Source organism: Tamandua tetradactyla, chromosome 2 (genome assembly GCF_023851605.1).
Source record: "Tamandua tetradactyla isolate mTamTet1 chromosome 2, mTamTet1.pri, whole genome shotgun sequence".
NCBI classification, from domain to species: domain Eukaryota; kingdom Metazoa; phylum Chordata; class Mammalia; order Pilosa; family Myrmecophagidae; genus Tamandua; species Tamandua tetradactyla.
In genome coordinates, this window is record NC_135328.1 from 2,766,979 (window position 1) to 2,793,440 (window position 26,462).

At 36.6% G+C, this 26,462-nt stretch overlaps 2 protein-coding genes and 1 long non-coding RNA gene across 9 annotated transcripts in view; 1 reads left to right on the top strand and 2 right to left on the bottom strand.

Annotated features, from left to right (window-relative positions):
• ECM2 (extracellular matrix protein 2) overlaps window positions 1-20,968 on the top strand; it is a 96,957-nt gene extending 75,989 nt beyond the window's left edge. For all 3 annotated transcript variants that reach the window (XM_077138758.1, XM_077138749.1, XM_077138769.1), the window contains exons 7-10: window positions 6,359-6,516; window positions 9,017-9,156; window positions 10,676-11,002; window positions 19,794-20,968. In XM_077138758.1, the coding sequence (XP_076994873.1) occupies window positions 6,359-6,516; window positions 9,017-9,156; window positions 10,676-11,002; window positions 19,794-19,962 (794 nt within the window). In that variant the 3' untranslated portion in view covers window positions 19,963-20,968. The remainder of the gene's footprint in view (window positions 1-6,358; window positions 6,517-9,016; window positions 9,157-10,675; window positions 11,003-19,793) is intronic.
• CENPP (centromere protein P) overlaps window positions 1-26,462 on the bottom strand; it is a 387,615-nt gene that overhangs the window by 131,179 nt on the left and 229,974 nt on the right. The gene's annotated exons all lie outside the window — the stretch shown is intronic.
• Window positions 18,921-26,462, bottom strand: part of LOC143665460 (uncharacterized) — a 76,496-nt gene continuing 68,954 nt past the window's right edge. The window contains exon 3 of the long non-coding RNA XR_013166977.1: window positions 18,921-23,149. This is a non-coding gene — a long non-coding RNA (uncharacterized LOC143665460). The remainder of the gene's footprint in view (window positions 23,150-26,462) is intronic.

Below are 26,462 nucleotides of genomic sequence, written 5' to 3' on the forward strand. Positions count from 1 at the left end.
TGACAGTATTCACACAAATTCTGCTGCATTGAGGTAAAGACAAGCTGGTAAGCAGTTAGGTAAAACGAGGTAGGCCTCACTCTTTCAATTACTGCATGCAAAGAATCTCTTTTTTTATTATTTTACTTTTTATTATTTTTTATTAAAAAATGTATAACAACAAACAAAAGCAAACATTCTTAACTTATGATCATTCCATTCTACATATATAATCAGTAATTCACAATATCATCAAATAGTTGCATATTCATCATCATGATCATTTCTGATAACATTTGCATCTATTCAGAAATAGAAATAAAAAGAAAACAGAAAAAAATTCATACATACCATACCCCCCACCCCTCTCTCTCACTATCACCAGCATTTCACCCTAAATTTATTTTAACATTTGTTCCCCCTATCATTCTTCTTTATTCCATATATTTTACTCATCTGTTGATAAGGTAGAAAAAAGGAGCATCAGACACGAGGTTTTTACAACCAGATAGTCACATTGTGAAGGCTATATCATTATACAGTCTTCTTCAAGAAACATGGCTGCTGGAGCACAGCTCCACATTTTCAGGCAGTTCCCTCCAGCCTCTCCACTACATCTTGACTAACAAGGTGATATCTATTTAATGCGTAAGAATAACTTCCAGAATAACCTCTCAACTGTTTGGAATCTCTCAGCCACGGACACTTTCTTTTGTCTCATTTCACTCTTTCCCTTTTGGTCTTAAGATCATTTTTTTTAAAGGCTTTGCTTAGTATGTCTCCATTCTTGACCTCTTCCTAAGTGTTTTTTGGATGTTTATCCTCTTTCTTTGGATGAGCCATCATTTCCTCTTTCTTTGTCTTACATTCTTTTGTTGTACACAGTACATTTTAACATAACTTTAGAATTTATTCCCTGAGATGTCTACTTCCTGATTTTGTAACCATCTGGGGATAGGACAGAGATCTTTTTGAGCTTCAGCCCTTCTATCAGGAAGGTCTGCTCGACGTGAATGCAGTATGCATGGTTTTCCCTGTCTTTCTGGGCCTCTCTCTTGTCTTGGGGTTTTGCTTGTTAGTTGTTTTGGAGTTCCCCTGTTTACAGGAGTTTGGGTGTCCACTGTGTTTCCTAGGACACAGACCTTTCTCTCCTGGGTGTTGGATAGCAGCAGGCCTTTGTCCCAGACTGTCTATCTTATAGATTTTTACACTCATTTTGTTGTGTCAAGCTGCTTTTGTCTGAAGGGCAAATTCTGGGAGGAGGGCATACCAGAGAGGACTTTCCCACATCAGTCTTTCCCAGCTAAAACGTGACCAGGGACCCACAAAGGGGACACACACTGGCTCCAAGGGGCCTTGGGGAGGGGTTCGAGTAGGGTGCCAGTAGCTTCTCTGATGGTTCCCCAAAGCTGAGTTTTCCTGGCCAGTCCAGCAAATGCAGCCCTTCAGCTAACTGTCCTTTGAAGCCCAGAGGAAGTACAATGTCTCCAAGTCTGTACTACTACCAGCCCTGTGTGTGGTGGGATGGAACAATGCTACCACTGCCTTTGTCTGGTTAAGGTGAAATAATGTCTGCTGTTGCCTTTGTCTGGGTAGGTTGAAACAATAGCCCTGAGGTCCGGGCCCCTGCAATCTGAATTCACTAATCAAAAGCCATGAGTAGTTATCAGCTTTGTCCAACCCTAGTCTTGGGAAAGAAGATTTTTATGTTCTTCTCTGTCACAGGTGAGCTAGCCAGGGTCTGGACCCCAGGACAGCTTGCCATGAGAGTGGAGAATGGGCACCTGTCACTAACTGAGAGAGTAATTTTCTATTCTTTACCGTAATTTAACAACCTCTTTCTCCTGCTCTTCCCTGGATGTTGTACAGTGTTCTTCTGACTTCCAGAGTTTCAAGTAGTTCTTTCAGATGGTTCCTGCCTGTTTAATAGTTGTTTCAGTGAAAGGACTGAATTCTGAAGCTTCCTACTTCACCATCTTTCCACAATCTTTGATAAAACTTATTTTAATTTTTGACTGATGAAACATTAAAATGTGTTGTAAACTACCTGTTGTCTTAAAAAGTACCCTAATCACAAATTAACTTTCTTTCAAAGATTTCAGTTTATCATTATCCACAATACAATGACTGTACTACAAATCCATAGATATACCAACCGTTCCTCAAACTACTCTGTACTTTGCATTTGTCTATAGAAAAGTTAACATGTATTGTAAACTGCCTGTTGTCTTAAAAAGTACCCCAACCACAAATAAAACTCTCAAAGATTTCAGTTTATTGTTATCCACAATACAATCACTATACTACAAATCCATAATCTTTTAATTTTTACACCAAATATTCCTCAAACTACCCTGTACTTTGCATTTGTGTTTATTTACGTTTTTATTTTATTTCCCTAGGCAGTGACTAACACAGTGCCTTGCTCACGAGGCACTTATAAACTCTGTTGATTGTGTCTTCTCTATTACTCTTACACAGTCAATATACTTCACCACAACTCTCCCTCCGTATTTTCTATTTTAGTTTGTCATGTGCTGGAACCTAAAACCAAGCACAGGCAAATTGTGTATAAAATGTGAGTAAAATATCAAGCTGAGACACTATCCTATAATGAAATACATAAACTATAGTACATGAACTTTATGGTTATATCTTTGGCTTTGAAATATTTGTTTCTGTGAGGGCTTGTCCTGAGTAGCTGTAGGAAATTGAGATACTGCTATATTCATACTAGGTGGCAAGTATGAACAAATGTGCGTTTATGTATTACTATCATGATGTCCTGGCTTTCTGATGGATTAGGCTTTAGTGATGGTGCACCCCATGTTTGGTAGATTTGATATTGCTGGAATTGATTTTTTTACCATGTCTGGATAACGAAGTTGTCGCATTTTTAATGCTGTATAAAAAAGACATTGTCAATATTTAGTTTTTCACTTACTTCTACCTAATATCTTTAATAAGAGCATATGCTTTAAGATAAACACTTAATTTTTCTTTTTACCATCATAATAGCCTCGCATGACTATTGAGGTATAGTGCTCAACACTTTTTCTTTACTGGATTTGAACTATGTTTATTATGTAAATGTTGATAAACTAAGGTTTTAAAGGAATAAAGCAATTTCCTATTACTCCCAAAAAACCTCACAGGAGTTGAAGGAGGCGATGGGAGAAGAACAATAGTAATGAGAACTGCCAAATTTGAGGACTACATAGTTATGGAAATACTCATTTTCCAGATGGATTTCAGGGTACACATTTAATAGATATAAATTTTGATGGGCTTTGTCATATGGAAAGGACAATAGAAAATTCCATTTCTATCCGCTGAGTAAAATAGAAACCAAAGGGAACACTTAATTTAAAACAAGTGTACTAATGAGCTGCATGTGAATTATGTGTGAAGACCATATTTCTAGCTGTATTATCAAAATGATACATCATAAAATATAAGGTACTGTCATACATATCTTTCTGTTGTTTCCCACAGCAAACTGTCCTCCTCAAGCACAAGTGTTTCTACTATTTCCAACCTCTCTATGTGCAGTCCCGGGTACACTGGCCTCCCATTCATCCCCCTCCCCTCCTGTCTCCAAAGTCCAAGCACTGCAGAGGCCTTGGCCCTGCACAGATGTCCGATAAGAAGGCTCTCTGCTGTCATCTCACCAGAAATCTCCCCTGAAATCTTGTGCAGGTTGAGGGCTTTTCTTTTGTTTGCAATAGGTTCTTAGTGCTTTAGCGCTGGTCCCTCAGGTACTGAGTTCTCAGTCTTGCTCTAGGGCTGGCCCTCTGGGTGGTGAGTTCTCTCTCAGCTGCTGCGGTTGCTGGAATTTCACACCTCTTATGAGACCTGCCACAGTGAACAGGCAGGCTAGCAGGCAGCGAGGAGGGTGAGCCTGAGCACAGACCAATACTCAATGCCAAATCTGACCATCAGTGAGCCAGTGCTCTTCTGTTCTCTCTCATGGCAGTTCTTCACTCATGTCCTTTCACATTATAGTTCTAGACAAGTAGGGGAGAGAGGGTGTTACATGGACAGAAAACAGCATGTGCAAAGGCATGAAGAAATGAAAAGATTTTGGATGCCCTGGGAACTGCATGCAGTTCTTTGAGATTGGCATACAGGATGTGTATGATGTGAGTGCGAATAGCACAAGATGAGGCAGGGATCAGATAGTTAAGAGTTTTATATGCTAAGGGGTTTAGAATTTACCCAGTAGGAGAAGCAGAGTTTACTTTTAAGCAGAAGAATGTCTTGATGCATACCCAATAAGCAGAAAAGGAAGGTCATATAAATGAGGGAAAAGGGTATAAAAAGCAGAACTAGGGGAGACTAGGAAAAAACTGGACACACTTCAACTGTCTTCACTAATAACTGAAATAAATAAAAATCAATTATCCTTGAGGCCGTTCTAGCAATGAACATATGTCGTTATTCACTAAGAATACCTACAAGATTCATGTTCTTATATACTTCTATCAATATCCATTAATTTGCTCATGTCATTCCCCTAGCACCCACAAGTAGAATGACTTCCTCCCTTTTTTATGCTAATGAAACCTTCTTTCAACATCTACCTGAAGTCTGACTTACAACAACAAACCTTCTTTAATGCCATCCAATTTTCTGTTACTTTGTTTCCTATAAATACAATCTAAAACTAGACTAGAGAGGGCAGGCCATGGTGGCTCAGCAGGCAGAGTTCTCACCTGCCCTGCCGGAGACCCGGGTTTGATTCCCAGTGCCTGCCCATGCCAAAAAAAATAAAAGACTAGAGAATAATTGGAAAGTAATATGTAATAACATCAATTTTTATGTGTTATGTTTCTCTCTCCTGTGAGGTCATGTAATAACCACTAGCCTTCCTCTATTACCTATTTTTAAATGAAAACTGTCTTACATTTCAAAACTTCCACTATGCTCTACATAAGTATGCTGGATTTCTAGATCTTTTAGTTTTGGAAATTTAAGAGGATATGAAGGAAATACAGCTACTTACCACAACTAACCAACCGGCCTCCTATTTCTTGTTTCTCAGTCTTTCCATTTATCCTAAACACTACTACCAGATTAATTGTTTTAAAATTTAGCTTTAGTCATGCCGTTTCCCTACTTAAACTTGTACAGAAACCTTCCATGGTGTAGTTCTATCCTATCCACCCAACCTTTGCTCCTGCCATTCCATTCTCAGCCCAAACCAGCCACTCTAGGTCAGGCCTGGTCTCTTTTCTACTCCCTGAGCACAACCACCTGAGCTCTAAACCTGCATTTATTCACCTTGTTGTTTAGCCTGGATTTCCTCCCCTTTCTATCTAAATTTCTATCTAAATCTTTCTATCCTTAAGAGCCAAACGCTAGTTCTACAACCATTAATTTTTCTCCAATCACTCCCATCTCCTCCTTGTAACCTGAGCACTTATCCTCTGTACTTCTGATGGTACTGTCTGCTGCTTTTGCTTCAAGCCCTGCTTCTCTAATGGAACCCTAATATGGCTAAGAGTAGGAACGAGCCACATAAAGGGCAATGCCTGTGACTGAACAAAACACAAAGCTACACCCTGAAAGTCTGACTCAAATGCCTCTGGATATCATCACTGCTGAGCTGTCCATTCTTTGTTTAAACTCTCAATTGATCTGTGTCATACCAATTCTAAGGCCAGTAGAAATAGTTTTTTGTTTTTTTTTTAAATCTGTTTATGTCCAAGGGCTTTCTTGGTACCTCACTCTGAATACATAGAGAACTTTTTATTGCCCTTCTTTCAAAACTTCCATTTGGCTGCATTCTACATTGGAATTTACTGCTTTGCTTTACTGTTCTAACTTCCCGTTTCAGAGGCTGAGGGTTTCCCAACCCTTTATATGCCCTGGAAAAAGGAAACTCATTGCATTAAACTCCCAATCACTCTTACTCTACCACTTCACATTTACATGTCTTTTCAAAAGCTAAGAAGAATCTTCTACAACCTTCTACTTCTTGTCTACCTGAGTTCCAAAGCTGTGTTCAGCTGTTGCTGCCTCTGGGGATTTTCCTGATTCTCCTCATCTCCCTCTAAACTTTTACTGACCAAAATAATTAAAAATGCCACTGCCACCCTCCCCTCAATCTTGCTTCTGGTCCTGACATGTACTTTAATAATGATCAAAGTCAGATTTGCTTCTCCACTGGACCATGCATTTGGGCCCTAGCTGAATTGACTGAGCAAATTTAGGACATGGAATATATTTGGGAAAAAGCTCTGTGGGGGGATACAATGATAAAGAAGCTATAATATTTGCCTCCAATAAATGAAATATTTCATATGACATTTTGAAGGGCTATACAAATTGTATATTTTTTCAATTATCCTAATATTTCAATTTTATTTTTTTATAGACGTAAATCAGTTGGTCACCTTAGAATTGGAAGGAAACAACCTCAGTGAAATCAATGTCAATCCTCTAGCTTTCAAACCTTTGAAGAGCCTATCCTACCTGCGTTTGGGAAAAAATAAATTTAGAATTATACCACAGGGTCTTCCTGCTTCTATTGAGGTACTAATATTTCTCCTAATGTTTTAAATATTTTGCATGTTAAATGTAGTAAACTACAATGAAGCAAATCATATATTTTGAAGCATATTAAATTCTGGGTGCTGATATACAGAATGTATTATATTCTGAACATTGGTTCCTCTTCAAACAATACAAAAATAAGAACCAATATTATATTACTAAGTAAAGACCCCTAATAAAGTAAAAAATGACTGACAGCAGGGTAAGCTTATGGGGGGGTGGGTGGAGAGAAGAACTGAGAATTGAAATAGAAAAAGAAATCACAATTTGCAAAAAGTACCTTGACCCACAGGCCATTAAGCTGTACTAAACCAAAACCGTGATGTTCATCACAAACTAAGTGTGAACTTTTAAAAAACCAGTTTGTTCAAATCCATACGTTTTAAGGTAAAACCATAGGCAAAATTATCTAACAGTAACCCTGCATGGGCTTGCATGTTTTAAAGAGAAGGCCACTGACTGTTCCAGCAACTTCATAGTTTAGAAATTTTGACCAATTTCCACCAAAACTGTCCTATGACTAACTCCAGGCCCTACAGCCCTATACATGTTCCTTCATTAACTTAGCTCCTAGGAGATGCTTCACAGTTCTCCATGATGTGTAGTCTCTCTCCCTTGATGTAGGAAATAATAATAAACCTGATTTTGTTAACTAATTGGGTGGTAGTCTTTGGCTGATGAGTGTCAACACTCCTCATTTTATGCATTAAGAAATCAGCGGTCCAGAGAAATTCTATAAATATTCACAGAACCCAACTAGATACAGGTTTTCTTATCTGAGTTCTTTTTTCTGTCAAATCACATGATCATTCAGCCAGAAGTCAGGATGGTGTTTCCTACATAGGTGGCTCCAGTGAGACAGAAAAAAGATTTATCTGTCATGAACTTATGCTACTGCCACAGCTGTCATCTTTCCTCTTCCTCCTATTTCCACATTAAGAGATAGAGTTAAATAACTTTAGAATTTATCAAAACTTTAAAGATCAGTTTAATCTTTAAGGTATTAGTTTAATCTAATACCCTACTTTACAACATAAGTACCTGGGTTCTTAAGAAATACAGATTCCCTGGCCCTATCCCAGAAATGCTAAATCAGATTCTTTGGGGAGTAGAGCCAGACAAATGTTTCAAAATTAAAACAGTAAATGGATAATGCATACACACGGTAAAAATAATACACACAATTTGAGTAATACAAAATAGCATTGTGTCTCCATCCACATTTGAACTTCCCATCCCTGGTTTCTCTCTCCAGAGGGACCCACTTTTACTAACTTGGGAAATTCTAGGTTTACAAGCACATATGCTATAAATCTTTCTTAAAAATCACTGCTACACACCTTCCCTGCTTAACCATATATCTTGAAGACTGTTTCATGTCTATACATAAAATGCCTTCTCATTCTTTCATATAGCTGCAGAGTTTAGAATGTATGAATGGGTACACCATGGTTTATTTAACTACTTTCTTACAGAAGTACATCTAGATTAGAATTTATACTTTTAAAAAGCTCCATAGGTGATTCTAATATACAATCAAGTTTGGGAACTTGCAAATTTTCTTTACCCACTTCTAATAAATACTAAAATTAGGTGACAAAGAGTGAAAATTTGCCATAATATGAATAGAAAGTGACATTGAAGATATATATCCATTCTGAGTTCAGATAAGAGAACAAGGAGAATTTTGTGTTACAAATCATTTAATGAAAAATTAAATTTAACTTGAAAGCAGGTAGCCATTGAAAACCTTCTAATAATTCTAGCCAACTTCACTCTTAAAATTAAATTAATTACAATATAAGTGGATCTAATAAGATGTGAACTTAAAAATATACAGGTAGCAAGGATTGTGGGAAACACACTTGAGTTGGAGCTAGGGGCTCGAAACTGGATGAGTTTTTCACATGTATCAGCCACGTAACCTTGGAACTAGGGGCTTGAGATTGGATGAGTTTCTCAGCTGTATCAGTCATTAACCTTGGAGCTAGGAGCTCAAACTTGGATGAATTTCTCACATGTATCAGCCATATAATCTAGGAGCTAGGGGCTTGAGTGAGGATGAATTTTTCACATATATCAGCCATGTAACCTTGGGGAAGTCTCACAATTTCGCCAAGTCTAGACTTCTCCAATGGTAAACAGAAATAATTTCTAGATTTTAGAAGCCCAAATAAGATCACTCAGGTCAAAAGTGTGGTAATCTGGAAAACATAGTATGGTATATCATGCAACATCAGCTAAACACATTAAATAAAATTCATTTAATTTCATAATCATGAAATACAGTACATTTTATTTCACTAATTAGAAAATTTGATATCTTAAAAATTCTGAACTTTCTTGTAAATTCTGTAAATGAATCTTTAGATAATAATAATGAGAATAAGCTATTAAGCTATTAGAGTCTGTGAAAATGAATATATTTATGATCTAACACAAAAGGAAGAAAAATAATCCTTTTTTCTCTAAATTATAGGAATTATATCTAGAAAATAACCAAATTGAAGAAATAACTGAAATTTGTTTCAATCACACCAGAATGATAAATGTTATTGTACTACGCTATAATAAAATTGAAGAAAATAGGATTGCTCCTTTAGCCTGGATAAATCAAGGGTAAGTACATGCTACAATCTGACTTAGCCCAATTCTTCCTTTTGCTATTAGTAAACAGGACATAAAAATTGGGAGTGATATGTGAGGGAGTGACTGCGAAGGCACTGAAGGGCTCTAGAGAGAATCCCTTCCTCGTAAACCCACTCTGTCCGCAAAACTTCATGGAATTTCTACACTGTTAATGATCTGACTATAGAGGTCTTATCATAATGGTAGAATGCTACTCTAACTCATGTCTGCTCATGGGGTTGACATGAAGCTTAAAGGAGAACCTCTTTCACATTGTGAGTAAGTAGGCTGCTACCTCCTCCTTCTTCTCATCATTAGGTAAAAGAACCAAGCTTCAAAACCCCGGCCTTTCCCCCTACACTACACTCTCTCCATTTCTCCAAACTGTTTGTTTATCTCAAGTCTTACAAAACAGATTCAAGAATGTGACAGAATCCATCTTTCTGCAGAGGAATCAACAGGGTCAGGCTGCAGCACTTAATGAAAGGGGCTAGAATGTGGAGCCATGCGCCTTAGGACAGGGAAAGGACAAGCGATGCAGTGAAGCTCTGGTGGTAAATCTGTCCTGTTCTCCTAATGGAGAAGATCTGGAGCTATATATATATGTGTTCACGTGGGCAGTGTATAGTCATCTGAGTAGAATGACCTGGCACACTTGTTTTTCAGAAGTAGGACAGAGAAAGATATAAAGTGACCAAATGGATTCAGGCAGGGTGTGGGACTGGAAGGGTAATTTATTGGGCCCTATGGATAGAGGAACGTATTCTTCATTAGGTACAAAGCAGGGGTGGGGCAAGAACTATAGGACACTCAGGTAGTTCACCACATTTCTCAGATCTTCTGGCTGATTAGCAATGTTTTCTAGATACTCCCCCCACATCACCACTATTTCACCTCTTTCCTAGGTATGCCTGCCCATCAAATCAAGTGGTGAACAAAACAGCAAAGTTGTCTTTGTTGGAACTAGAGACAATTTTAGGGATAGGTGGTTTGATGTTAGATGGGATTCCAGGGTTTCATTTCTAATTCAACAGTTTGATCTCTGGGATATTTCTGGACCTCTTTGGGCCTCACTGTTACCTCTAGGGATATAAGAGTTTTTCTCTCCTGAGCTTTGTTATGCCTCTCTAATGGAACTCAGAGAAGTCGGAAAGGCAATATGGTTCATTGGTAAACACAGGAGCTAGAGTGTCCCAAACTGATTACATATCCCAGCTTGTACTGCCCAGAGTAACTCAGGCAGAGGATAAAAAAGTATTTGAAAAGTCCCTTGGGGAACTGGGGAGAAAGGAGGAAATATTAAACTTCTCCACTAGGGAATTCCTGATATTCTTGTAAGCAGTGGTGACCACCAATTCAATAGGCTGAGCCCTCAATCTTGGGGCTTGCCCTTATGAAACCAATTGCTGTAAGAAAATGGACTAGAGTGAAGACTGGCCTTGTCAGAATTTAGAGTTCACGGTCATGACCCTCATGTTTCCTACCCTGTTTACTCTTTCCTTTGCTGCAGAAATCTAGAATCAATTGATCTCTCCTACAACAAGCTCTATCACGTCCCCTCCTATCTTCCCAAATCTCTGCTGCACCTAGTGCTCATTGGGAACCAAATCGAGCGGATTCCTGGCTATGTATTTGGTCACATGGAACCAGGCCTGGAATACTTGTACCTGTCATTTAATAAGCTCACCAATGACGGAGTGGACCCCGTTTCATTCTATGGGGCATACCATTCTCTGAGAGAATTGTTTCTGGATCATAATGACCTAAAATCTATACCACCTGGAATACAAGAAATGAAGGCACTACATTTTCTGAGGCTGAACAACAACAAGATACGGTAAATGGCTTTTTCAAGTATGAATTTAAATTGTTGCAGTTGACAAAATAAATGATTAAATGACCATGGCACTTAATAAATGGAACCTTGAATAGAGTGTGAGATCTTGTTGGTTTGTACAGGCTAGTGTGATGCCTAGATACATCCCAGAGTAACTCGGGCAGAGGATAAAAAAGTATTTGCAAAGTCCCTTGGGGAACTGGGGAGAAAGGAGGAAATATTAAACTTCTCCACTAGGGAATTCCTGATATTCTTGTAAGCAGTGGTGACAACCAATTCAATAGGCTGAGCCCTCAATCTTGGGGCTTGCCCTTATGAAACTTATTCCTGCAAAGGAGAAGCTAAGCCTACTTATAATTATACCTAAGAGTCACCCCAGTGAACCTCTTTCGTTGGTCAGATGAGGCCTCTCTCTCTAAGCCAACTCAGCAGGTGAACTCACTGCCTTCCCCCCTGCATAGGACATGACTCCCAGGGGTGTAAATCTCCCTTTTAACATGGGACATGACTCCTGTGATGCGTCAGGACCTGGTATCATGGGACTGAGAAAACCTTCTTGACCAAAACGCGGAAGAGAAAAATGAGACAAAATAAAGTTTCAGTGGCTGAAGATTTTAAACAGAGTTGAGAGGTTATCCTGGAAGTTATTCTTAAGGATTATATGGATATCCCCTTTTAGTTTATGGTATATTTGAGTGGGTAGAGGGAAGTACCTGAAACTGTTGACTCTATTCCAGAGTCTTGATTCTTGAAGATGACTGTATAGCTATATAACATTTAAAAGAGACATGTGATTATGAAAACCTTGTGTCTTATGCTCCCTTTATCCAGGGTATGGACAGATGAGTAAAAAATAAGGACAAAAAGAAATAAACAATAGGGAGGGGATAGGGGGTAAAAAAATTGGATAGGTTACAATACTAGTGGTCAATGAGAGGGAGGGGTAAGGGGCCTGTGATGTATGAGTTCTCTTTTTATTTCTTTTTCTGGAGTGATGCAAATGTTCTAAAAATGATCATGGTGGTGAATACCCAACTATGTGATGATATTGTGAGCCATGAATTGAATACTTTGAATGGTATGTGTGTGTATGAAGCTATCTCAATACAAATATATTTTTTTAAATGTCCATGGCATAAGTCTGGAATCTACTTTTAAATACTCAGGCAAGGAGAAAAAAGTGATAAAGGGTTAGATTAAACATGATTGGCAAAATGTTGCTAATTATTGAAGATGTAAGACAGATACATGAGTAGTAGTATAGTTTTTGTTACTTTGTACATGTTTGCAAATTTCCATAGTAAAAAATCTTTTTAAATAATAAGAATTATTATATAATACTTGGAAACTTAGAGACAGGTTCAAACAAGGCTTTAAAATAATAAAAGGATTATGGTACTACTCTCATTTCCATGTATAATTTAAAAAAATCTACTCTGTAAAACACAAAACCTAAATACATGCTAAAGTTAAAACTGCTTCTCTCTAGTTTTTTCTGAATACAGAATTCCAAATAAATTTATTGAGACTCAAGTTTCATCATTTTGGGGAATGCATTTTTCTGTGTGAGTCCAGCTTACCTATTTAGTCATCCAATCTTGTCTAGATAAGAATGTTTTAAGAGTCTTTATCACTGGCACTGAGGGAGACATCACTAAGCTCTTTTTGTTGTGTCATTGAGTAGTATACCCCTTTCTCCTTCCCCACCTATAAAATTCCAAACAAACTTAAATTTGAAGAAAGAAGGAGAGGAGGAGGAAGAAGAGGAGTAGAAGAGGACAAGAAAGGAGAGGAGAGGGCTAGCATACTCTATTTTTACCTGTAGGTTCGACAGTCTGAATACATTTCTTGTAATTTACTATGAATACAAAAATTATATTGTGACAGAAAATTTTAGATGTCTTATGGAATGTTAAAGATATGATAAGTTAATAACACAGCACCCATTCTAAATATAGCCATTTTAAAGGCTTGAAGGTTATAGAATTAATCACTTGACTGATTCTGATGCTCCAATGTATGAAAGATAGTGACAGCAAAATTTCACACTACTATCTAATGTTAACAAATTAGTTGTAGGGACAAATTGTTTTCTATTAAAGGTCACTGACCTCAGGAAAATAAATTATTTGGTGGTGACATATAAAAAGGTAGCTAACTTGGGATTTATCACAGAGAAGTAAACTAACTACTAAATAAAGAGAAGAAATAGAAATTTTTATTGAATAATCATTTCAATATACTTTACTATCATATTATAGTCAGTAAAAGGGTCAAAAAAAGGGAGGTAATTAAAAAGAGAAAAAGGCTCCTCTCGGTTCCAGACAAGATAGAGTAGTCCTATTTATCCCCATTCCTCCTGCTAAGTACAGCTAAAACCCCAGAACATTGTATATAAAACAAACATACGAAGATTAGGGAGCTTAGCACCAAGGAATAATGGGTTCCTTGGGTTTTCTTTCGCCTCATATATCACAGACTGAGTGGCAATTTGAAAGTGCCAAAGGGAGGAGCACCAAAAAGAGCCCTAAGAAAAGCCTGCTCTCTTTATTCAAAGAATCCGGAAAGAAGAAACCTACCAAGAAAGCTTTTAGACAATAAAAAGCTTATCTAGCCAAACACTATGGTCCCACCCCCACAACTGTCAGCAAAGGCCTAGTAGTAGCCTAGGTTTTCACTCCCACCTGGATGTAACGTGGCATGGTACCCTACCCTTGTTTGGTTTCAGAGAAGACCAATGGAGAGCTGGGACTCTCATCCACAGCTGGTGGCAACGAGCTCCCCTAGCCAGGCCAAAGGGGAACCTGGACTTTCATCCCCACCTGACAGTAACAAAGTGGCACCCCTCTTACCCCACCAGCGTGGTGTCACAAAAGGCTTGCTAAAAGAGAAAATTTAAATAAGACCCAGAGTCTTTAATATAATGCTCAAAATTCTAGGATATAATTGAAAGTCACTCATCATACTTAGAACTGGGTAAATCTCAACTTGAATAAGAAAAGACAATAATGAGAGGACCAAGATAGGAATTATGACAAGGATTATAAAGCAGCAATCATAAAATGCTTCAATAAACAATTGCAAAAATACATTTAAAAATGGAAAGTCTTGGCAAAGAAATAGAAGGTATAAAGAAAAAGTACAAATTTGGGGGCTAAAAAATATAACAATGAAAAAAAGTCAATGGAAGGGCTCAACAGTAGAATGAATCAATGACCTTGAAAACAGAACAATAGACATTATTCAATCTGAACAACAAAGAGAAAATAGGAAAAAATAAGTAAACAGACTCTCAGGGAGAGGGGAACAATAACAAAAGAGTTAACATTCATGTCAGAGTCCAAAAAGGAGTGGAGGAAGAGGGCAGGCTGAAAGAGTACTTAAAGAAGTAATGGCTGAAAATTTCCCAAATTTTGCAAAAGACATAACCCTACGAAGAAAGTGTGCAAACTCCAAATAAGATAAATCTAAAAAATTCATGCATCATAATGAAACATCTGAAAACTAAAGACAAAACATCTTGAAAATGGCAAGGAACAATGTACACAGAAAAAATGACAGAAACCACAGAAAGCCAGAGGAAGAGGCACAAAGTTTTTCAAGTGCTGAAAGAAAAGAACTGTCCATCCTGAGTTTTATGTTCTGTAAGACTGTCCTTCAGGAATGAGGGACATCCTCCAGATGAAGGAAAATTAAGGGCACATGTTGCCGGAAGACCTACCCAAGTAGAAAGGCTGGAGGAAGTTCCTGAAATAGAAAGGAAATGATAGAAGGTGCCTTGAAACATTAGGAAGAAAGAACAACAATGGAAAGAACCAAAGTATGAGTACATAAAATAGACTTTCCTTCTCCTTTTGAGTTTTCTAAATTATGTTTGATGGTTGAAACATAGGCATAAAATTGTGTGATGTGGATATCAATGCATGTACAGAAAATAAGACAATTATAAACAGGGAGGGTAAGGAGCTTAAAGGGAGGTAAGATTTCTGTACTTCACTCATACATGTAAAATACTGACAGTAGTAGATATTTGCAGTGAAGAAATAGTTCTGTATTTTGATTGTGGTCATTGTTTCACAACTCGACATGTGTGATAAAATGGCATAGAAAGATATACACACAATTGTACCCATGTCAATTTCTTTGTTTGTACTGTATTTATATAAACTGTAACCTTTAGGAAAGGTTAGTACAAAGGATAGGAATTGGATAGTACATCTACTGTGTACTATCTTTGCAACATCCTGTAAGTCTATAATGGTATTAAAATTAAAAGTTTAAGAAATAAGGTAAATAGTCAAGAAGCTGAATAAGATTACCTGAATCTTGAAGTGTGTGGCTTTAATGTGTGGTGCAGTGGTTCATTAACTTAGGTGGGCAATAAAGTTTTTATAACAAATATGAACAATTTCCAAAAATATTTTCCTGACAATATTACTATAATATTTTAAGTCCATAAAACTAACTTCAAGTGAAAAAGGCAAGAAAGAGTGCCTAAATGTCTTTTTCAGAAAAAAATAAAAGTAGATTTTGATTTTGATTATGGTGGTACTCAGGTTTTTGGGATAGAGTGACTATTGAAAGAAAAAGTACAAATGAAGCCTTCTAAAATCGAAGTAAACCTAAGGGCTGGATAGAAGTAAGCCTTTCCACGTGTTAAACATTAAAACCACTAAGGCCCAAACAAAAACAGGCAGATTTCAGGAACTGCAAGAACATAGTCAAGGGATCTCCAGGCATATAACAGAAAATCTTCAGGTTGTATTGAAAAACAGCAGAAGATTCCAAAGTAGGGAAGTCACCAGAAAAGAACTTCAAGTACTTAAATATTCTTGGCATCTTGAATATGAACACTGTTTACATCCCTTCATCTCCAAAAGTTTTTAAATCACTGAACTTTTTTCCTATTAGGCAATACTGGGGTCTAAAACTATTCCCTTAATAACAAGCACCGTTGGAATACATCCATTCTATGATACCTGAAATATTTACATTTCAATTTTTTTCTTGTTTTAAGAAAATTTTTAAAAATTTGCATTTTAAAGCAAACTCTAGGTATTATATGCTATTTTATCCCTGCATACTTCAAAATACATCTCTAAAAATGATGACATTTTCTTATATAACTACAGTGCCACTATTAACAACTTAGAAAGTTCACATTAATTCCCCGGTATCATATAAATACTCCCCATTATTCAAATTTCTCCAACTGTCTCAAAAATATCTTTCTATAGTTGGTTTTGTTTGAATCAGGATCCAAATGTGGGCCACATGCTACATTTTGTTATCTCTCTTTTAACCCAGCGCAGTCTCTACCCCCAACTTTTTTTTTTTTTTAACATTTTCTTTATTGTGAAAAATGACATATATACAAAAAAAGCAATAAATTTCCAAGTAGATTTTAACAAGTAGGTTATACAACAGATTTTAAAGTTTGGTATGGGTACAGTTCCACGATTTTTCATTTTTTCTTCTAGCTGCTCCAAGAAATTGGAGACCACAAAGAAATATCAAATAATGATTCAGCAGTCATTCTCATTTGTTAAATCCTATTTTCTCTATTATACTCTTCCTTCTCTTTTTCTTTTTTGTAAAAACAATATATACAAAAAGCAATAAATTTCAAAGTACATCACAAGTTAGTTTTAGAAAATATTTCAGAATTTGGTATTACCCCCAACTTGTTTTTTTTTTTTGAAAAACTACATTTTGCTGCCTTGTGATGTTATTGGACTTATTTCTCTATCACCTTTCCTTTGAAGTGGAAATTAACTCTAAAAGCTTTGTAAGATTGTTTCAACAGTTTTTGAAACTGACAAAAATACTTCATAGGTCATGCCATGTGCTTCACATTTCCTTGTATCAGGAGGCATATAACATTTATGTATTCTACTTCTGGTGATTTTAAAACTTATCATTGATGTCAGCCTGATTGAAGTTTACCATCAATGTTTTCAGTCACTGATGACTGCTGCTTGAATCTAATATTTCATTAGTGGTAGCAAAATGGTGAATTGCTATTTTTTGGTCATTCCTCCATTTATTAGCTGAAATTCCTTTATAAAGAATTTCCCCATATCAACAAGGACCATTCTGTTACGCTCAAAAGTGAGATAAATACTCAGTTCTCTCCTTTTAACTGCCCATAAGAATAAGAAGCTGGTGCCTCGGTCTTTTTTGCTTTGTTGTTTTACTTTTGGTTTTCTCTCTTTTTCCCATTGGAGAATCAATAGGAAGTTATGAGTCATATATTCAGTGTGTTTCAATCACTTGTAATCATGATCCCTTCTGAAACTTAAATTGCCCTATCTTTGGCCAGTGGAGGTCCTTTGAGCTGGCCCTAGTCCTTTGACATGTCTCCATTAATCCTATGTAGTTTACTTACTTTCAGACACAAAAGCATGCCTCGGGATCCCTTCCTATATTTCCTCTTGAAGGCCTGTAATCAGCCTTCCTCCAAATAGCTGCATTTATTTCTGAGGAAAAGTATTAGGAGACTACAATCTGGGCACCAGGTGTGTTCATTTCAATTGTGTGGTTATTGCTTCTAGGCCTTTTTCAGTAAACTGTAAGGAAATAAGCTTTTGTTTTTGAAATATGTATTTTTTTAAGAGCCATAAAACATTTTTATTGAAGCCTCTTGCTGCTTTCTGTAGGAAATGTTGCCCATAACAAGTCATAGAAAACAGGATCATTGCAGGAAACAAATATGAAGGTCAAACTGATGAGTTTAACAACATCAGAGCATATCAAAGGTGCTTAAAACCCTTTATTGGCTCAGTTTCTTTTACAGTATTCAGCACATTGTGTGGACAATACTGGCCCTGTATTGCACCACCTGTTTTAGTTTCCTAGGCTGCTCAGAACAAATACCATGAAACAGTTCAGCTTAAACCATGGGAACTTATTTGCTCATGGCTTTAAGGCAAGGAAATGACCAAATCAAGGCATCATCAAGGTTATGCTTTCTTCCTAAAGACCAGCTAGTGGCAAGCCTTGGCTTCTCTGTGACATGGCAAGGCACATGGTGGCATTTGCTGGTCTCTCCCTTCTCTGCCAGGTTTTGTTGATTTCTGTTTCCTTCCTTCTGTGGCCTTTTTTCTTCATGCCTGAATCTATTCCACCCATAAAGGACTGAAGTAATAGGATCAAGACCCATCCTGATTCAGGTGGGCCACCTTAACTGAAATAACCTCATCAAAAGTTCCTTCTTACAATGGGTTCACACCCACAGGAATAGATTAAAGAACATGTTTTTTCAGGGATACATACAGCTGCAAACCAACACATCTCCCAAGCCACCAATCTGCTCTGTACAGGCCTGGATTATGTTGTGTTTGTCATTGGTGACCAGCACAGTGCCTGGCATACAGTAGCCGTCAGTGGACATTTGTACAAAGAATATTTTGTCAACATTTGGTTATATACGCCATGTGCTTGGTGATGAGGCTTCAAACTATCAAGTACAAAGTTCCCACCATTGAGAAATTTAAAGCCTACTACTGCGTTTCCCAAATCTGACTGATCATCAGAATCACTCAGGAAACTCTAAAAGTAAAGATTTCCAGGCCTCACCTACAGAAACACTAATTCAGTAGGGTTGGGTAGGGGTCCAGAATTCAATATTTTTAATAAGCTCCCTAGACCCTTCTAATAATCAAAGTTGGGAACCACTGGTCTTATGGGTGTTAATAAAGCCTTATGTTTTTATATCACTTTTCCTATGTAAAAAGTTTTTTTTTTAATTAATTTTTTTATTCAACATACAAACACAAACATTATTACCGTATGATCATTCCATTCTTGTTATATAATCAATAACTCACAATATCACATAGTTGTATATTCATCATGATCATTTCTTAGAACATGAAATATGTATTTTGAAAAGAAGAAATCTGAGTTCATACTGACAATTCCAATTCAAATATGTTATTATTTATGTAATTCTTTTGTTTTAAACTCGTTTCTCTTACACTGAAAAACTAAGCTTCCCAACAATATTAACTTACTTTAATTAACTCTGTGCATTTGGCATTTCATATTTTTCTACGTTAACACTGGGATAGAGCTCTAGCAGTAGGATTCCTGGGAAAAAAGGGTAAACTACCTCTGTAATTTTTCTAGATATTGCCAAATTCCTCTCCTTAAGATAGAGGTTGTGCCATTATTTGCTTTCTACAGACTCATCATGAGATTATATCGATAACCTTTTGGATTTTTTTTTCAAATCTGTTACGTGAGAAGTGGTATGTGCTAGTATAGCTTTAATTTGCATTGCTTTTATTAGGAATGAAATTGAGCATCTTTTCACGTTTATAGACCATTTTTAGTTTTGCGTGTGAACTGGTTACCCATATTTTTGCTCTTTTCCTTTTTTCTCCTAGATTTTTAGGAGGTCTTTGTATATAAATCTTTTATCTGTGATATAAGTTACAATACTTTTTCCTAGTTTGTCCTTTGTACTTTGCATATTTATGTTTTTTTAAAACCTGTAGTCAATCTATTAATATCTTCTCTTTAATGCTTATGGTTTTTGAGTCACAAATAGGAAGATTTTTCCATACTCCCAGAATATACTCCTTTATTTTAGTGGTTTAATGGTTTCATTTTTCATATTTAGATCGCTGACACATATGGTATTTATTCTGGTGTATGGTATGAGAAAATGATTCAATTTTATTTGAAGAACAAAATCATTATTTTATCAAATGTAAAATTTCACTCAAATTATGAAGGCAGATTATTATTTGGACAATTTGTGACTTAAATGTGTATTTTTCCCTAGGAATATTCTTCCAGAAGAAATTTGCAATGCTGAAGAAAATGATGATTCAAATCTGGAACATCTTCATCTTGAAAATAATTATATTAAAACAAGAGATATATCATCTTATACATTTTCATGCATAAGATCGTATTCAAACATCATTCTTAAACCACAAAATATCAAGTAACCCAAAGTTTTCCTTTGTCATTTATAAAATGTACTCATATATTTGCTGTAATATTTGTCATTAATAAGAGAGACAAAATTCTCATGTTGTGCTCAGTATTATCATAATAGTCAACTTGACTCGCCAATCTAAAAACGATCAACCAAATACATATCTGCAAGGTGTGAACATCTAGGAATTTCCCACCACTAGAAAGAAGCCGTCTAGTTATAAATTTTTTCTCATGAGAACAGGATGTTATGCATTGCTGAATTAGACTGAGAATATAGAAAAAAAACAAAAACACATTCTTTTCAACAGACTTCAGATAAGAACTTCCCAAGTACCATTAAACATGATGTATGCTATAGTTCAAGACTAAGAAGTATATTGGCAGGAAAAATAATAATTAAAATTTATGAATTAGTGTTCTATTTCTTGTTCTTTTAAAACAATAATTAATAATTTCTCTAACCCCCTATGTTATAGTTACTGATATAAATATACTTAGCTTTAGTTCCTTCTATTAATTATAGGTATGAAATTAAACATTATTGTAATGCTAATTTCCTAATTAATGTAAGTTGTTAATATTAGAGGAAGCTGCGAGAAGGTTATATGTGGAAACTATGCCAATTTTGAAACTTCTGTAATTCTAAAATTATTTTTCTTGAAGCCCCCCCCACTGACCCTAAAATTATTTTTTAAGTTAAAAAAACCTTACTATCTTAAGCTCTGGTCTCATTATTCTTTACTCAAGATCAAAAGATTTTATGGAAAGCAGGGCAGTTTGCCTAAATTACAAGTTGATTATCTTTGACTATTACCTTGTAAATGTAAACCTAACATGCATTTTTGAAAAATTTTCCTCCATTGATCATTGTTACCACTTATCTCATTTGCCCTAATTTGCTGAAATGCATAATTTTGTCAGTTCAATTTAACATCAAGTGATTCCACTACATAATGATCTTTTATCTATGTATTGCTAAATAATTTACAAAAAACAAATATAGCAACTATGTTGACTTGTTGGGCTACTGTCAGTTTTGTGTCTTGAAAACACACCAGCCTAAGAACTTGAGCTCCAGTCTTGACTCCTATGTCTTGTCAGCTGCACCTTGGGAAGCTTACTCTCATTTCTCAAACTTCAGTTATTTAATTTCTTAATAGTTTTATCACCACCCTAGGAAACTTCAAGTCCCACTTTCACTGGGTTATAAGAATCAGAGAAGATGTAAAGCATTTTGAGAAGTATGTTATGCAGGGTGAGTATACTTATTATTATCAACATTTCATATAAAATTGACAATAACCAGAATATTCAAACAAAGTTTAAAATTTTCAAGATGTTAGAGTTTGGTTTATTCCATTTGAGCTAATACTATTTCTAAGGCCATCTTTCTAAGTCCCTCTCTTTATCTAGGAATCTGAGATTATTGCATAAATAAGAATAATAATATTATCAAGAATGTTAGAAAAAAGAGTCCAAGGCTTAAGGCAGGTACATACATTCAAAGAGCGTTTACTACATTTTTACTGTAGAAATAGAATTTTATGGAACAAAAAATTGAGACTGAGAATCAGTTAGGAATGCAGGAGCATTAACTAATTTAAGTTGGTCAATTTGAACGCAAGAGAGGATAAAGTTATCCATTCATTCAAAAGAAGATAAAGTTATTCAATCATTCAAAAAGAATCCCTGTAAAATGCTTCTTGCTGTGTGAATATAAATACATTCAAATAAACAGCTTAAGGCAATCTAAGCAGTAAACCATATAGTGTCAAAGGGTACTCAAATTGAAAACAGTGAGTCAATAGAATTAGCACACTGAGACAGGAGAGACATTGATACTGAACCATTCATTTGTTTTTCTAACTTATTCAGCTACATTCCAGAAACTGTTTAGAGCAATTCAGTGATGAATCCCAGAGTCTCTGGGAGCTTAAAGTCTGGTGGGGTATCAGCTGTAATCAAACAGACAACTAAATAAACAGGCAAATGCGATGAAGTCAATAGAACAGGGTGGTAATGCAATTATGCCCGTCAGCGTGTTTGGTTTCCTCTGCCCGGACCCCAGGACTCAACAGAATGCCTCACAAGTCCCAGTGACGATAAGGCCATTCCCAAAAGGCTTGTAGTGAGGCCCAGCAGCATGTGAAACAGGGAACACTGGAGAACCTATGGCATATAACTCTTTTCAATGGTAGCGGAATCTCTAAAATAGGTGAACATCAGAACAACTGATTGAAGTTTTACAATCTGAGAAAAGAACATAAATCTAGTATTGAACCTGTGCGGCCTTGAAATTTTATCATGTTCTGGATGGAAGTTCTAACTCCATAAAAAAAGAGTATTAATGATGAATGCCCTTACAGTAAACAGTCTTCATGGTATAATGTTTTAACAAACATATTCATTTGGCTTCAGAAATATGATATAATTACAAACATATATGTACACAAAGAAAGTCCTAGCCTAGCCACTATCTGAAAATATTCAGTGTTTCCTCTTTGCACATACGTACAAGGAAAAGCTAACCACATTTTTAATTTTCAGATTTGGCTAATTGTAGATAAGAATATTTTAAATCAGAAGTTGATTTTAGTAAAGCACTAAAGATAACATCAGGAATCAGGAAACACTGGTTCCCATCTCTCTCCAATGATTAATGTGCAGATGTTTCGCTTCTCTGGGATTCATTTGATTCAATCACAAAATAGAGCATCTAAATGGGTCAGTGGTTTTCAAACATAGCTCTTAAAGGGTTCGGGGAGCCTTAGGGCATGAATGTTACTGAGGAGGAACTGAACAGACTGGAGCACCTCTCCCATCAAATAGAACCATTTTGTTATCATCAGGCTGTAAGTCCCTTTCCCTTATTTTTTCTTAAACTAATGGACTAGGTACTATCTAAATTACATACTTGGTTTCAAAATCTGTAAAGAACACGGAGCCAGAGTCTCCTTGTCCTTCCCTCCTCTTCCCCCATCAATACCTATATTTCTGGAGCACCTGAGCTAGAGAAACTTTGCCTTGGGAAAAGGCTCAGACATCCTATTTTCAGCTGTGATGCAGCAACCTATCACGTATGCCAAGGGCAGTGAAGTTTAGTTGGTGTCTTGGTTTCTTTTGAGCTTTCGTACAATAGGGAGGGAAATAGTCCTGCACAGCATCACAACAACAAAAGACTGAAGACCATCCAATCTGAAAGACATTAAAGGGTTAGTCAGCAGAGCATTCATTCTGTAGGAAAGAATCAGTACATCAGTACAGTGCTGTAGAGCTGACAAACTGGCTTTACATCCTCAATCTCTTCCCAAACTCGTGATTTCGCCATGAATTAGGTAGGTAAGGCAACTGGGGCTCAGAGAGAATAAAGAGCACCCAGAAGAGGACACAGTAAGTAAGTGTTGAGTCTGGCCTTAATCTGCTTCTTCTGTCTCTAGTCCAGCTCCTCTTACTAGACCCAATTGCTTCCTTAGGAGAGTTTGGATGGGAGATCTGGAAAATCTGGATATTGGTATGTTACCCAATAAATGGGAGGAACCAAGTGGTATACTTGGGCGGCTGGTGACTAACTTGAGGGCAAGAGGCAAATGGGAGGTGCTGCCAACAGGAGTGGAGGAAGATACTCAAACAATCTTTCCTTGAGCTGGCACTGTCAAAGACGCCATAGATTTCTTATATGATTCATCCTCATTAAGTCAAATTAATTATTCTTTAAGATGATTGCTTTCGTTAAAATGGGGGGGGGGGGGAGGGTATGGCCCCAAGATAATGCATTCTTGAAAAAATGCATATCCACAGTGTTCCCTAAAGTTCACAGGCTCCTGTAAGAGGCAACCAGATCTAGGATGGTTATCCCTGTTTACATATAAGTAATATTATTATTTCAATTGTTAGTAATAAGTACTGTAAAGCTTTAAATTCCTTTGGAAGTTTAATAAATTATGATAATGCTGACTTTAAGATTACTTTAGATTCAGTAAGTATGTGAAAATTTAAGCCACAGATACAGCTAAATGATAAAATCCCAAGGTTTTACTGGTGACTGTTTTTTATTGTGTTTAGCATAATGCTATGTGCTAGAGGCAAAAATGGTTTCCCTGAACTGATGACAAATTTAGATAAAGAGTAACAAAGGAAGCCTGTAATATAATACAGGATAGAATGAATAATAAATTACACAGTATGTACACAGTAGCTTGGAGTAGAAAAGGTCACCAGGCTTGAGTAGGGCCTTGAAATAAGATTTGGATCAACATAGGGGAAAGGGAATGACTGAAATGAAAGAGGGCACTGTTCAAGTCTGGGTTTGCTGGTCAAGGAGGAGCCTAGTCATTACAATAAACTAGAAAAAATAAGTAGGAAACTAGGCAGGAGAAAGGACAGTGGGAACACAAAGAGAGAGGAAGAGATATGAGAGAGTTTTCAAAAGCAGAATCAGTGCTCAGTTGTCTGACAAGATAAGGGCTATAGAGAAGAGATGTGAGTTAAAGAGGAAAACTGCTTTGAGTCTCAGTGATGCTGCTGCGGGATACAGGGGAGCTGAGAGAAGGGGACAGTTTGTAAGAGAATATGCTGAATTTGGGGAGTTAGAGTGGCAGTCAGCCAAGAGAATGGAGTAGTGGTATAGATTTCAAAGCACAGGAGTTGGGGTGGAATCCACCAGCAAGGATGGACACTTGAAGGGGCAAAGGAAGAGAGGAATAATTTAGCCAAACCTTAATGGGCAATGTTCTAGTTTGCTAGTTGCCAGAATGCAATAAATCAGAAACAGAATGGCTTTTAAAAAAAAATTTATTTATTAATTAAAAAAATTAACAAACCAAATAAAACATCAACATATATAATCAGTAATTCACAATATTATCACCTAGTTGCACATTCATCATTTCTTAGAACATTTGTGTCAATTCAGAAAAAGAAAAAAAGACAATAGAAAAATCAATAAAACAAACACAGTAAAGAAAAAAAAAAGATTATACCTACCATACCCTTTTCACTGATCACTAGTATTTCAAACTAAATTTATTTTAGCATTTGTTCCCCCTATTATTTATTTTTGGAGTGGCTTTTTAAAAGGGGAATTTAATAAGTTGCTAGTTTACAGTTCTAAGGAAGAGACAATGTCCTAATTAAAGCATGTCTATAGAAATGTCCAATCAAAGGCATCCAGGGAAAGATACCTTGGTTCAAGAAGGCCAATGAAGTTCATGGTTTCCCTCTCAACTGAAAAGGCACACGGCGAACACAGTCACAGTTTCTCTCAGCTGGAAGGGTACATGGCAAGCACAGTGTCATCTGCTAGCTTTCTCTCCTGGCTTCCTGTTTCATGAAGCTACCTGGGAGGCGTTTTCCTTCTTTATCTCCAAAGGTTGCTGGCTGTGGACTCTCTGCTTCATGGTGCTGCAGCGTTCTCTGCTCTCTCTGAATCTCCCATTCTCCAAAATGTTTCCTCTTTTATAGGACTTCAGAAACTAATCAAGACCCACCCAAATGGGTGGAGACATGTCATCACCTAATCCAGCTTAACAACCACTCTTGATTAAATCACATCTCCAGGGAGATGAGCTAATTACAGCCTCAAACATACAGCATTGAATAGGGATTAAAAGAAACAGATGCCTTCACAAATGGGATTAGGATTAAAACATGGCTTTTCTAGGGTACATACATCATTTCAAACCAGCACAGGCAAGGACCCCCAATTTCAAGCAAGGAGCAAAGAAATAAAGTTCACAGCAACCATCCATCTGATGTGAGCCCTGCTGTCCGACTCTCAGGAACCAATTTACAAAGCACAAAATAAACTGTACCTAAAAGGCCCAGCTCCTCAGGAAGCTACCCCTCTCCTCTTAGCACTCAGTGTCTGTGCCACAATCCTGAGATATATCTCATATTGGTAGCTATATTTTTGTATTATTCAATTCTTTGCATAGGCGGGGATGTTGCATGTTTTTTTAAAATTTTTTATTAATAAAGCCAATCAACATATAATATGAACATTCTTTTTTTCTTCACATAGTTGTATATTCATCATCATGATCATTTCTTAGAACATTTGCATCAGTTGAGAAAAAGAAATAAAAAGAAAACAGAAAAAAAATTCATACATACCATACCCTTTACCTCTCCCATTCATTGATCACTAGCATTTCAATCTTCTAAATTTATTTTGACATTTGTTCCCCCTATTATTTATTTATTTTTAATCCATATGTTTTACTCATCTGTCCATAAGGTAGATAAAAGAAGCATCAGACACAAGGTTTTCACAATCACACAGTCACATTGTGAAAGCTATATCATTATACAATCACCTTCAAGAAACATGGCTACTGGAACACAGCTCTACATTTTCAGGCAGTTCCCTCCAGCCTCTCTGTTATGCCTTAACGAAAAAGGTGATGTCTATTTAATGCATAAGAATAGCCTCCAGATAACCTCTCGACTTTGGAATCTCTCAGTCACTGACACTTTATTTTGTCTCATTTGCTCTTCCCCCTTTCGATTG